Source organism: Phalacrocorax aristotelis, chromosome Z (assembly GCF_949628215.1).
Source record: "Phalacrocorax aristotelis chromosome Z, bGulAri2.1, whole genome shotgun sequence".
Taxonomy (NCBI): Eukaryota; Metazoa; Chordata; class Aves; order Suliformes; family Phalacrocoracidae; genus Phalacrocorax; species Phalacrocorax aristotelis.
In genome coordinates, this window is record NC_134311.1 from 51,093,582 (window position 1) to 51,107,357 (window position 13,776).

Genomic DNA, 13,776 nt, shown 5'->3' on the forward strand with positions numbered 1-13,776 from the left:
AAACTGCATAATATTGTGGTTGTGTGTGTGTATGTTTATTTAAAAACAAAACAAAAACTCCTCTATGAAGTTCAGTCCTTACCCCATATATCCGTATCCTGGCTCCAGTCTGCTTTGGGGTTCAATGATGAGTATGCCAGAATAGTGTATGTTGGGGCATCACGGAGAGTGGAGTCAGCATTTCCTGGCTGCTCTGGATGTCAGAAACCTTATTTTAAAAGGTAAGTTTTCAGCTGAGAATGTATTGAATGTCTCTCTATGATTATATGGAAACATTCAGCACATCTCTAAAATGTATTTTTGTGTTTGCATTTTAAAAATTTGCTTGTAACTTAATACATCTGAAAGTCACGTTTTATACTTGTTCTCTGTCTGGGCCTTTTTTCTTTTGTTCTGTTGTTAATACCTTACATTGTGTTTCCAGAAGAAAATAGTGTTTTGTTTGTCACTACCTGGAACAAGATGGTAACTAGAAGTCGGATCCAAGATACAGAAGCAGTGTACTGGGAATGTGAATTACAGACCACATACAAATATAACTCAGTATGCATTTCTCAAATATAACTCAGTACATTTCTATTTAAATAATGTTAGGAATGCAGGCTCTTATCAAACTTAGAATTAACTCAAGTAAATTGAAGGGGAACACTTTCTTCACACACCTATTGAGAGCAAGCTCTTCAGTGACAGAGAAAGACTGTTTCTACCTCTACCCAACCTGTCTTGGGTTGATGTAGTTAGGTAATTTTTGTTCATGTCTACTAATAAAATCCTGCTGGATTTCATAAAAACCCGAAGGCAGTGTGTTCAGATGTCCATTTCTACAGACCCCTTGTTAATGAGAGAACTGCACTATGGGGCTGTAATAGCTATTCCTTCATACTAACCTTACCATTCCACTAAATCACTCTTTATGGAATTTCCTGAACGGCTATATTTTCATTACTTTGAGTGTAACAGTAATGTCTACTCTGCTGCCGTCAGTTCCTTTTCTGCCATTAGATGTTGTATTCCATTTATTTGTTAATCTCATAACACATCAGGTCATGCCCTGCAGTCAGTGATTGAAAGAGACATCTGAAGGTCTCCCCACCTTGAAGCAGGACTGTTGTTAGTGCTGCATCAGGTCATCCATGACCTGACTATAGCTGAGTTCTGAAAACAGAAGGAATCACAGAATCCTAGAATGTCCTGAGTTGGAAGGGACCCATAAGGATCATCGAGTCCAACTCCTGTCCCTGCACAGGACAACCCCAAATTTACACCATAAATCTGAGGGCGTTGTCCAAGTGCTTCTTGAGTAGTAGCGTCAAGCTTGGTGCCATGGCTGGGTAGCCTGTTCCAGTGCTCCACTACCCGCTGGGTAAAGAACTTTTTCCTAATACCCAAACTAAACCTCCCCTGGCACATTTTCCTGCCATTCCCTCGGCTCCTGTCATTGGTCACCAGAGAGAGAAGAGATCAGGATCAGCATGTTCTCCTCCTTCTCCCCTTGTGAGGAAGCTGCAGACCATGATGAGGTCTCCCCTCAGTCTCCTGTTTTCTAGGCTGAACAAACCAAGTGACTTTAGCCACTCCTCCTATGGTTTCTCCTCTAAACCCTTCACCAACTTCATGGCCCTTCTCTGGACACTTTCTAGTAGCTTTATATCCATAATGTACTGTGGCGCCCACAACTGCACACAGTATTCGAGGTGAGGCCACACCAACGCAGAGTAGAGTGGGACAATCCCCTCCCTCGCCCGGCAGCAATACAGTGCTTGATGCACCCCGATGCACCCCAGGACATGGCTGGCCCTCTTGTCTGTCAAGGCACACTGTTGCTTCATGTTCAACTTGCTGTCAACCAGAACCCCCAGGTCCCTCTCTGCAGAGCTGCTCTCCAGCCTCTCGTTCCCTATGCTGTGAGTACATCCAGGGTTGCTGTGCCCCAGGTGTAAAATTGGGCACGTGCGCTTGTTAGACTTCATACAGTTTATGAATGGAGAACCATTTATGAATGGAGATTGAACAGCCTCTCTGCACAACCTGTTCTGTTGCCATATGTTTCTGATGAAAATATACCTTCTAAGGTTCAGCCTGACCATCCTAAGCTTGAGTTTGTAGCTATTCTTCTGCATTATATAATTTGGTATTACTAAGAAGAGTTTGCAACACAGACATTTGTAAAGTCAAGTTTGTTATCTGTAGAAATTAGTAGGCAGCTATGTAGCACTGAAGCAGGAAGTTAAGTCATAGCTTTATCTATTATTGATTTGCCTTCCCCCCCCCCAAAAAAAAACCAAACACAAAACCTCACAAGTCTGTGCTAGAGAATTAAATTGCATAGGAAATGTAATGCTAGATTTTGTAGTGATGTGTCTTAAGGTTATAAACACTTTTTTATGCCCCTTTTCACTATTTTAATATTTAAGGAACAATAGCAGATCATTTGTGTAATATCTGGGCTTTGCAGAAATCTAATGTGTTTGCACAGAAAGCCAACTGTACCACAGTCATTTAAAACTTGGGGGTTTTTTCAGGTTTTTGTGGCCCGTATTTGTTCTGTGTCCTGCCTATTTCTGCGGGAAGGAAATTATTTTCATGGCTTAAATTTGTGTATGTTTCCACTAACAGGATTATTGTCAACTCTTAAACCCCAGTAAGAAAAATTAGTAACTGAGATACAAGGAAATAATTAATTTACATTTTTTAGAAATTATGTTGCTATAATATTTGCATTAAATTATTTGGAAGCAAATGTGAAGTTTTGCAGAGATTACATCCAGAGGATGCTTCTTGTTAAAAACTAGCTCTAGAATTTGGGGAACAAGGGATTGGTTATTTTTTTGTTCATTTTTGTAGGCACAGAGAAAAGTGACTAGTATTTGTTCTTCTTTGAAAAGTTAATGAAGGCAGTAAAGTCTTGAAGGCTGCTTTTGACTAAGCCTTCCACTTGTGTCTGGCTATTCAATATATGAGACAGTTATAACTTCCAAGTTTACTCAGTGGTCAGCTGATATTTGCCAGGCTCATAAATACTTTTCTTTTTTGCTTAAGCCAAGATCTTAGCCTCATATAAAGATAAGAGTTTCAGGAATTAATAATTTCTTGTTGGTTTTACTCTGCAGTAATTTTTCTTACCTTTTTAATACTGCATTTTCACACATCCCATTCTTTGCTATATCAAATGCATGTACAGCATTTCTATATCCTGATAGTAGTTGTATTGTTTATTTTTGCTATTCTGTTTCTTGTTTTGGTACAGTCCACTAATACTGTGTAGTACATAAATTCATCCTTCTAACACTGTCTATTAAATGTTTTGTATATCTTACAAGAGAGATAAATCTGTGTGCATAATATTCTTTCATATGTTAGCAGTTAATTCTGTTGACTCCTAACATTAGGAGGTGATACCAAATGCCTTGGTAGGTCACAGTGTACACAAGCGCTGTTTTCTGTTGCTGTGCCCAGTGGCAGGTGTTATGCTGCAGTGCATTATATGTGCAAATATGGCCACAAATTAAGAAAATTAGAATACAGTTTGCTAACTTGTCTGTGTGCTCAACACTAGCCATTATGCAGTAATGTGGCATAACTTCCTACTGAAAATCTTTGCTTTTGTAACTTTAATTGAAGAATGAAGGAGTAGCTATTTGTTATGTAAAGGGTAAATGATTATCCGTAAAAAATAGATACCTGATCTTCAAACAAGCATTCAGCGTGACTGATCTTGTTGTACACTGGAGAGATCTGCTGAAATCTGAAGAAAAGAATTATTCCAAAGTCCATAGAAAAGTCATCATTGTAGACTGCTGAAAAGCAGCCGTATTAAGCTTTATCCAGCTTTTCTTGCCTTACATTTCTTGGTGTGCTGGACCACAGGAGCTGTGAAGTATATGAGCTCTACCAAAAGCTAAATATGTATATTAAAAAAATAAGTGCCCAAATCTTGCTGCTGCTTCTTTTTGCAGAACCATAGGCTATTTACTGTCTTACATCCTCTCGTACAAGTCAAGAGATAAAATCCTCATTTACATAAAACGCACAGAATTAGTAGAGTGGCAGAAGTACGAGGGTGAGGGTATACCACATCTCTTTTTGTAGCTGTTACATATATATGCATTGTTCAGTCTTTTGTGTGACAAATTAGAGAATGAAGTTTTGGGAAGAAATACCTAGAAGGGATATCTAAGAGTGTTACGTGATGTGTTCTGCAGCATTATGGCCACCATGTTTGTGCTGTATATAAGTACACACTAATTTTGATTTCCCAATGTCTTTTATCTTCATTCAGCCTTTCCAGATTTATTAAAACATGAATTCTCCATGGAAGATCATAAGATTACATATATCATTTTGGAAAAGATTTTTAATTACACATTTGAGTTAAAAACTTAAGGCTTTTTTGTTGGAAAACTGGTCTCTGCTGCATAGTCTGTTACTTCATAAATGACCAATTGGCAAAACTTTTCTTCCATAAAAAACTTTATCTAGAACTTTGAATAAAATACAAAAATCTTATGCAAAACTCTGTGTTTTATCCCTGAAATTTGTAGTAAATTGTTTTTGCATATAATAATAATGATATAAATTATATCACTTATGTTAAATTAGGTTATGGTAAAATTTTTCTGTAGAAATATCATCTCTAACAATTAAAAGTGTACATACGTGGTTGGTTTCCCTGATCCGAATGGATTGGTACCTGTGTTAGTTACTCACTTAAGTAAATTTTAAACACATGGTGTGTTCTTAGGATTCTGCTTGAGTTTTAAGTTTGGCCTGTAAAAAGTGAACATCCTTGCAGTATTACTGTTTAAACTAGGACGTTATCTCCTGTAGTGTAAAAAAAGTAGGAGTATTAGTGTCTTACGTAGAGTAAGGGTAGATGTAACCATGAAACTTGCTAATATTTCCTTCCAGTTATTTTTCTCATATGCTGTACTAGTGTACCAGGATTATTGTAGTACTAATACAATATATCAAGATTCAGGTCTAATGCAATGGTAAATAAATGGTGTCTATGTTTACAGGGAAGATGGTACCACCGGAAGCAAGCAGTAAAGGAATTGCATGGTACATTGATACGACTGCTTAATGAACTGTTACCATGGGAACCAAAGCTAATGAAAGCATTTCAAAGAAACAGGTAATTAGCTGCTCTTTTTTTATAAAAGTGCATGGGATGGAAAACAGAACAAAATTCACCTTTTAAAAACTAATAAATAAGTAGCTTCTCAAATAAATTAAATGAAAATACTTTGAGGAGTGAGGCACTGACAGTGCTTTAGTTGGAAGAATTATTTTATGTTCCAGATTCACTGTCTCTAAAGTTGAGTTTTATCCCAAATACTTTTTTTCTCTAAAAAACTCTAGAATCTTTTCATGTGCCTATCAATGCTTGTATCATAATCCAGTTAGGATTTGTATTGCTGTTTATTTAAGAGGTGATGAAAAACTGTACCTAGAAAACTAGACCAGGGCTTCATAGAATACTTTGTCAGACTACTCACTGTCTAAAGCTACCTAAATTGGTTGTTAGTGAATTCTCCACAAAGCAATTCTTAAAATATTGTTTTGAGGTCTTTGTGTAACACTGTGAATTTGAAATGCAAATGGAATGAGGTGTGTCAAAGAAATATCAGTGAAGCAGTGACTGATTATTAGTAGCAGTGAAGATGCTACCCAGATTATAAATCTTGGAGAGATTGGATATTGACTTGGTATTGTCATTGTGTCTTGAAGCTTGGTGCCATTGTTGTCTGTTAGCCATACAGCTGTTGCTATAATCATACATTAGTTTTGCCACACAGACATTTAAAAAGCAAGTAATGATTAGAAGCTTGAACTCTGTGTCAAATGATAGGTAATGTTAGGCAGCTGCTTAAAGGTTGAGTGTGAAGGAGGCAATTTACAGTTATGTGGTGCAGAACTAATTCTGAAAAGTGTAAAACGTCTTGTGTTTTAAAAAAACCAACGCCATAGCACCAAAGACAGTAAACATAGAACTACTGAGAGTTTCACAGAATCACAGGTTGGAAGGCACCTCAGGGATCATCTGGTCCAACCTTTCTAGGAAGAGCACAGGCTAGGCAAGATGGCCCAGCACCCTGTCCAGACGACTCTTGAAAGTGTCCAACATGGCCAAGTCAAACACTTCCCTGGGGAGATTATTCCAATGGTCGACTGTTCTCACTGTGAAAAATTTCCCTCTCGTGTCCAGTCGGAATCTCCCCAAGAGCAACTTGTGTCCATTCCTCCTTATCCTCTCCATGTGACTCCGTGTAAAACGGGAGTCTCCACCTTCTTTGGAGCTACCCCTTAAGTACTGGTACATGGTGATGAGATCCCCTCTGAGCCTCCTTTCCTAGAGGCTGAACAAACCCAGTTCTCCCACCCTATCCTCATATGACAGGCTTCCCAATCCTTTGATCATCTTGGTAGCACTTCTCAGGACCCCTTCCAGCCTGTCCACATTCTTTTTGTATAGCGGGGACCAGATCTGTTACACAGTACTGCAGGTGTAGCTTAACAAGCGCTGAGTAGAGTGGGATGATGACTTCTTTATCTCTGCTGGTGATGCCCTTTTTGATGCAACCCAACATCCTGTTGGCCTTCTTGTCCGCAGCAGCACACTGCTCGCTCATGTTGAGCTTCCTGTCCACCAGGACCCCAGGTCTCTTTTCCACAGAGCTGCTCTCCAGCCAGGTGCATCCCAGTCTGTGCTGCACTCCCAGATTATGTTTTCCCAGGTGCATGACCTTACACTTGTCTTTGTTGAACTTTAAGGTTCTTGTTGGCCCACTCCTCCAGCCTATCCAGATCTCCCTGCAGAGCAGCTCTCCCTTCTGGAGTGTCTACTTCCCCACTCAACTTGGTGTCATCAGCAAACTTCATCAGGCTACACTTGATGCCGTTATCCAGATCACTTATAAAGATACTGAATAACATTGGGCCCAAAATTGATCCCTCAGGGACTCCACTAGTGACAGGTCGCCAGTTTGAGAAAGAGATATTTATCACCACCCTTTGGGTGTGGCCTGTCAGGCAGGTCCCCACCCACTGCACAGACCACTCGTCTAGGCCATAATGCATTGTTTTCTCCAGGAGGAGGCTGTGGGGGACCATATCAAAGGCCTTGGAGAAGTCCAGGTAGACAATGTCCACCGCCCGCCCCATGTCAACCAGGCAAGTCACTTTGTCATAGAAGGCCACCAGGTTTGTCAAGCACGATCTGCCTTTAGTGAAGCCATGTTGGCTTTTCCCAGTCACGCGCTTCATTTGACTTGTGATGGCCCCCAGGAGGACTTGTTCCACAGCTTTCCCAGGGATTGATGTAAGACTGATGGGCCTATAGTTACCCAGATCCTCCCTCGAGCCTTTCTTGTAGACAGGGGTAACATTTGCCTTCTTCCAGTCCTCTGGGACATCCCCTGTTCTCCACGACTTCTCGAAGATTATGGAGAGTGGCCTTGCAATGGTGTCAGCCAGCTCTCTCAGTACCCTTGGGTGGATGGCATCAGGGCCCATTGATTTGTAGGGGTCCATCTCCTGTAGTAATTCATGTACTAACTCTTCACTGATGGTGGGTCAGTGTTTGGATCAATGGGCAATTTTGTTCCCAAAGCCCAGGACCTGACAGTGTTGGTAAACATAGAGGTGAAGAAAGTGTTGAGGACCTCTGCCTTTTCAGCATTATTGCTGACTGACTCTTCTTTTCTGTTTAAGAGTGGGCCTGTGTTTTCCTTCTTTTTCTGCTTGTGGTTGACATGTCTGAAGAAATCTTTCTTGTTATTTTTGACATCTACAGCCAGTTTCAATTCAAGCTGGGCTTTTGCTTTTCTGGTTGCATCTCTTCATGCTCTGGCAATGCCCTTGTAGCTCTCGATGGATAATCCTCCACTTCTCCATCTCTGGTATGCTTCTCTTTTGGATTTGAGTAGACCTAGGAGGTCATGGTTGAGCCAAGGGGACCTCTTGTTCTGCTTACTTCCCTTTCCATTATAGGGGATAAACTGGTTTTGTGGTTTCAATAGAGAGTTCTTGAAGAACCCAACACTCACTAGCTCCTTTGTCTTCCCACGGAAGTACTCCATTGAATCCCTCCCAGCTGAGCCCTGAGTGAACTGAAGTTTGCGCTTCCAAAATCCAGAACCCTTGTCTTAGAGGTGACCTTCAGCATGCTCAGCAGATCCCGAACTCCACAATATTGTGGTCACTGCAGCCAAGGCTATCACTAACCGAGATACTACAAAGCAGGTTTTCTTGGTTTGTGAATAGCAAGTCCAGCAGTGCCTCCTTCCTGGTTGGCACATCTAACATTTATATCAGGAAACAGTTCTCTGTACATTCCAGGAGCTTGGTGGATGACGTGTGAGCTGCCGTATTGTTCTTCCAGCAGATGTCTGGGTAGTTGAAGTCCCCCATCAGGACCAGGTTCTGTTGGCCAGAAGCTTGCTTTAATGCCTCAAGTATTGCTTCATCGGCATTGTCATCATGGTTAGGAGGTCAGTAGCAGATGCCCACTGTGAGGTCCTGCTTGGAGATGACCCCTTTGACTTTAACCCAGAGGCGTTTGATAAGAGCAGTTGCAATCGCCATAGTTGACTTCAATCCATTTGAGGTTTTCCTTAACGTAGAGTGCAACTCCTCCACCTCTTCTACCCTGCCTGTCTTTACGAAAGAGCCTGTAACCATCCATTGCGATCCCCCAGTCATTTGAGTTGTCCCACCATGTTTCAGTTACTCCTATGATGTCATAACCTCCTGAGTGCGCACGGAGCTCCAGTTCCTCCTGTTTGTTACCTAGACTGTGTGCATTCGTATACATACACTTGAGGTGATTACTCTTCTGTTTCACCTCTTGGGAGACAGCTACAGAACATTTGTCACCACACTGCTTGGCCTCACTTACTCCCCCATTAGATGTGCTGGTATGAGCATTTCTGCAGTGGATCCCACCCCCCAAGTCCTTCAGTTTAAAGCCTGCCTCACCAAGTTAGCCAGCCTACTGCTGAAGATTCCCTTACCCCTTTTGGACACGTAGATTCCATCCCTCCCTCATTTGTTTCTTAGTAGCTCATTTCATTGATATCACGCACAAATTAAAATCCTTATTTAGAAGTTTACAATGTTGTGAACATTTTGCTTTGAATAATGGACCAAAGTACAAGTTTTGCTACTTTCTATTCCTTTCAATTCAAGTTTCTGTTCATTTTCCTTAGCTGTTAATTTCTTCCTCTCTGTAGCAATTCAGACTCCTTTTGGAAATGTGGCAAATCATAATACTGTTATTTCGGTTTCCAGTATATGGGGTTTCCAGTTTTATCATATATGTAATTTCTACTGTTGAATGGTTTGGTGCCCCATATTAGTTCGTTTGTTAAATGTGGTTATAGAACAGAAGTAGAACTGTGTGTCAAGTGTGTAGAAGTACTACATATACAGTGTATCTAGTATGAGTAAATTTTAGCCTAGAACTGGATGGCTGAGGTCTTGCATGAATGTGTGCTGGTAGCTACAGAAGCCCACACTTAAGAGTGGAGGATAATTTCAGAGATTAACTTAACTCATATTTCTCAGGATAGTGTTTTAGGCTGTAACCCTAGTTTATTCAGCAATGGTAGCCAAGGTATTTCCATTACATTACTGTTTGGACAGGCGCATACCAGGGAGCATCTCCAGCTGAAAAACAATCTTTACAAATCATGGGGAGGAAAGAGAGATGGGTGGGGGAGGCTAGATCAATGACTTGATCTGGTTCATTATGCAGCTGCTAGGCAGCTCTGTAGCACTAATGACAGTGGTGAAGAAAGGTGTCATGGGAAGGGGAAAAAGCAATTGAGTAATGATTGTTTGTGCTCCTGTAAACAGCAGCATCACTGCAAGTCCAGCTTCAGTTGCAGTGTCTATAGTATGTCTCAGCCAGCTACTAACATCTACAAACTGAAGGACAGTGTTGGCCTTCAATATTGTCAGGGGTTGGACAGAGCTCCTTCCTGCTATGCAAGACCTCAGTTTGGAGAAAGAGTCTGGAATTTTTCTTCCTTCCTTTTTTGTTGTCTTTAACTAGTAGGAGCACTCTTTATGAACAAAATCCCTGTTCTTCTCCCTTCTGAAAGGTCCTCTGGTCTTGTAAAAATTACGGCAGAGTATAATGTTGAATGGTACTTGAATAGCAGCAAGGTTTGAAAGGAAAGGTTACTTGTGCCCACTGATCTCATTTGTTCACTGGCCCCACAGCAGAAGTTCCTGAAAAGAAAAAAGGAAATTCCCATCCAGAAGCTTTAGTACAGTAGTGATTCCCCAGTGTTCTCCTGTGGTTTCCTAGTGTCCTTCTATAGTTCTTCCACACATAGACTTCAAGATCAAAATTGTAATGACAAAGTTGAAGTATTGTCCATACTACGTCTTCATACAGACTTCAAGGTTGTCTTCTCCCAGTGAGAGTGAGCTGTGAGTAAACTATTAAATCTAACTCACCCTGACCAGTCTTACCTGGGCCTCCATCCACATCACGTGCCCATGGGTCTAGGATCCCTATTTCAGGTCATTCTGTAGCCTTCAATCTCTGCCATAGGAACGCCAGTTTCCAGCTCAACTACAGCAGTTACCCTGCTTAGCTATGGGTCCTGCTGATCTGGACTGACCCTCAGACTGACTTTGGAGCTACATCATCAGTGTGCACCTGCCCAGAAATCACTCAACTGGATCCTGACCCTGGCAGCCACAACTGGACCTGATCCTGATCTGAACCTGTGAATTGACTTCCCAGTCTGACCTCAGGCCTGCCTCAGCACCAGGAACTTGCCTGTTGATCTGGGCTCTTGATTGAACCCAGTTAACACCCCTAGGCCTGCCCTGCTCCCTCATTCAAGGGTGGTGGGATGGCGTTCTGGCTGCTGAGGTGCATGCCCTGCCAGCTGTGATGTCATGCTTGGCTCCTCCCTCTCCATCCCTTAGGGAGCATTGCTGGCCTCAGTGCAAACAACTGTTATTTTAACACATAAGAATGGGTAAATTTAAGGTCTTATTCTTACCATCATAAGGGTTAGATCCAAACTGGAGTCTAAATTCTATTCCACAGAAGATTCCAGTTGCTATAATCTATTTGTATGCTAAATAATCCTCCTCATTATTGTGTTGGTTACCACCAACTGAATCCTGTATTCCACTGTATTTGTACACTAAAATACCCCTAGATCTCATCTAAACAATAGTTTAGAAGAAGGGACAATGGAAATATGTAGCAGTTTAAGCATACCAAAGTAAGTGGATGTGTTTCTGAATGGTGTTCAAATGAGTAAAGCAGCTATGTATTTCTATCATGTGCACATGCTTTAGTGGAGTGTGAGCCTATGGAAATGACAGTGGCAGCTGTTCTAATAGCCTAGAGATAAGAAAGTTTTCTTAAAGGAGAAGGTTATATTATGGTCCCATAGCTGGGCCAAAAGCATGATGCACTTAAGAAGAACAAAATTAATTCTCTAGTTGGGGTTGCTTTCAGAGGAAAGAGTAGACTTGTTAATACTCAAGTCCATACAGGTATGCTTATCACAATGCAGGATGATGGAGGAAACAAGATCGGTGCAGTAAGACAGTGATGATCATATTTGACTTAGTCTTTTTGCCTGTTGTTAGAGGACTTACTGACATAGAAGTCAGGTGAATAAGGGGACATTACTGTTTCTGGGTTTTAGAGATTTGTGGACAGAGCTACCCTGAAATTTTTTGAAGGGCACGGGCAATTAATTCTACACCAACTTTTTGTGTGGCAGCAAATACGAATTTTAAAAATATGTTAAAAACAGGGTCATTCTTTAGTAAAGTTAGTTTTGTTATTTTCAAGGTCTAGATTGAAGAAGGACTATGATGACTTTAAAAGACATCCAGACCATGATAAATTTACCAGAGAACTGTGGAGTAATGATGAAAGTGAAGGTGATTCTGGCAAAGATTCTTTTGCAGTAGGATGCGATAAATCTTCGGAGTCTGCAGAACATGTGGAAGTTCCCAGGAAAGATCACCCAGACAATGGTAAGCATATACTAGAATTTGATAGCTTGAACTTGATTCAGGAGCTGAATAAAGTTGATTTAGGAGCTTAATTGTTCCATGTTAGCTTATGTCCTACTTTTTACCTTAACTACTACTGTGATAATACTGGATTAGCTTGTGATGCATATCTGATGGATGTAGACTAGAAGAGGACAGACGTGACCAAGAAGACAATTCTTATTTATTTAAGTTTTTGTCATTTTTTTGTGCTTAACTATTTCTGTGATAACATAGTAGGCCTGGTCAGAATTTACATTTATGGTGCATTGACCTTGCCTGGCTGCCAGATGCCCACCCAGCCACTTTGTTACTCCCCTTCCATAACAGCAGGAAGAGAAAATAAGATGCAAAATCTCATGGGTCAAGATAAAGACAAGGAGATCAATCACCCATTTGTCACAGGCAAAACAGACACACTTGGAGAAAATTAATGTGATTTATTGCCAAGTAAAAATAGAGTAGGTTGATAAGAAGCAAAGACAAAACCTCCCTTTCCACCCCATTTTCACCTTCTTCCTAGGCTCAGCTTCATTCCCAATTCTTCTACACTCTTCCCTGTCAAGTGGCACAGGGTGAGCATGGGGGTTAGGGGTTGAGATCAGTTCAAAATAGTTCCTCTCTGCTGCTTCTTCCTCACACTTTTGCCCTTTTCCAGTGTGGGGTCCCTCCAATGGGATAAGTCCTTCATGAACTGCTCCAGTATGGGTCCTCTCCACAGGCTAAAGTCCTTCAGGATCAAGACTGCTCCAGTGTGGGTCCCCCATAAGCCACAGTTCCTCACCGCAGCCTGCTCCAGTGTGGGCTCCCAATGGGCTGCAGCTTTCTTCAGGGCATATTCACCTGCTGTGGAATGGGCATCCTCAACAAGCCACATTGTAGATTTGTGCTCCAACATGGTCCTCCATGGGAGAGGGTCAGCCTGCTTCACCATGGTCTTCATGGGTTGCAAGGGAATCCATTCCAGTGCCTGGAGCACCTCTTACCCCTTTTTCTCTGACCGTGGTGTCTACAGGGTTGTTTCTCCTACATTTTTTCCCTGTTCCTCTGTCACAATGTCCTGTGCAGCATTTTCCATGAGGCATCACCAGCTTGGCTAATGGGGTCAGCCATGTCCTGCAGTGGATCTGTTTTGGAGCCAGCTGTGTCTGGCATAGGGAAGTTCCTGGCCTTTCCTCACAGAGGCGCCCCTGCAGACCCTTGCTTCCAAAACCTCGGTCCATGGCCCCTCTGTCCATCTGGCATCCCTGACTGCAACCTGGGCCCTCCTGTCTACTTCATGTGTCCCCTGCTCACTGGCTGGTCCAGTTCAATGCTTAGTATGAAACATGTGGCACTCACGCCCTTGGCCCACAGGCATTCACAAGTTTGCCTGATATGCCAGCCCAGACCCCAGGCCCCCCTGCTCACTGGCTAGTCCGTCTTGAAGTTTGACAGTGAATACACACACACTGCCCACAGGCACACTGGATTTGAGGGAGGTACAGACACTCACCTCCCAGCAGCTGGTACCAGGCACACAGGCTGTGACCTTATGCTCTTGTCCTTGCTTCCTCTTCCTCTGCACCTCCCTTTGTGGGTTTGTATAGCTCTGCTGATTCACTTACACCTCCCAGCCCAATGTCTGGGATCTCTCCTGGTTTACACTCACATCAGTTGCAAAGTCCAAGCTGATCTTCCTGGAAGAGACACCTGCAGTTCAGTGACAGCCCATCTATTGGTCTGACAGGTTGTCAT

At 42.0% G+C, this 13,776-nt stretch overlaps 1 protein-coding gene across 5 annotated transcripts in view; it reads left to right on the top strand.

The window, feature by feature from the left end:
* Positions 1-13,776, top strand: part of BRD10 (bromodomain containing 10) — a 66,488-nt gene that overhangs the window by 37,810 nt on the left and 14,902 nt on the right. For all 5 annotated transcript variants that reach the window (XM_075079608.1, XM_075079611.1, XM_075079607.1 and 2 more), the window contains 2 exons: positions 5,019-5,134; positions 11,834-12,021. In XM_075079608.1, the coding sequence (XP_074935709.1) occupies positions 5,019-5,134; positions 11,834-12,021 (304 nt within the window). The remainder of the gene's footprint in view (positions 1-5,018; positions 5,135-11,833; positions 12,022-13,776) is intronic.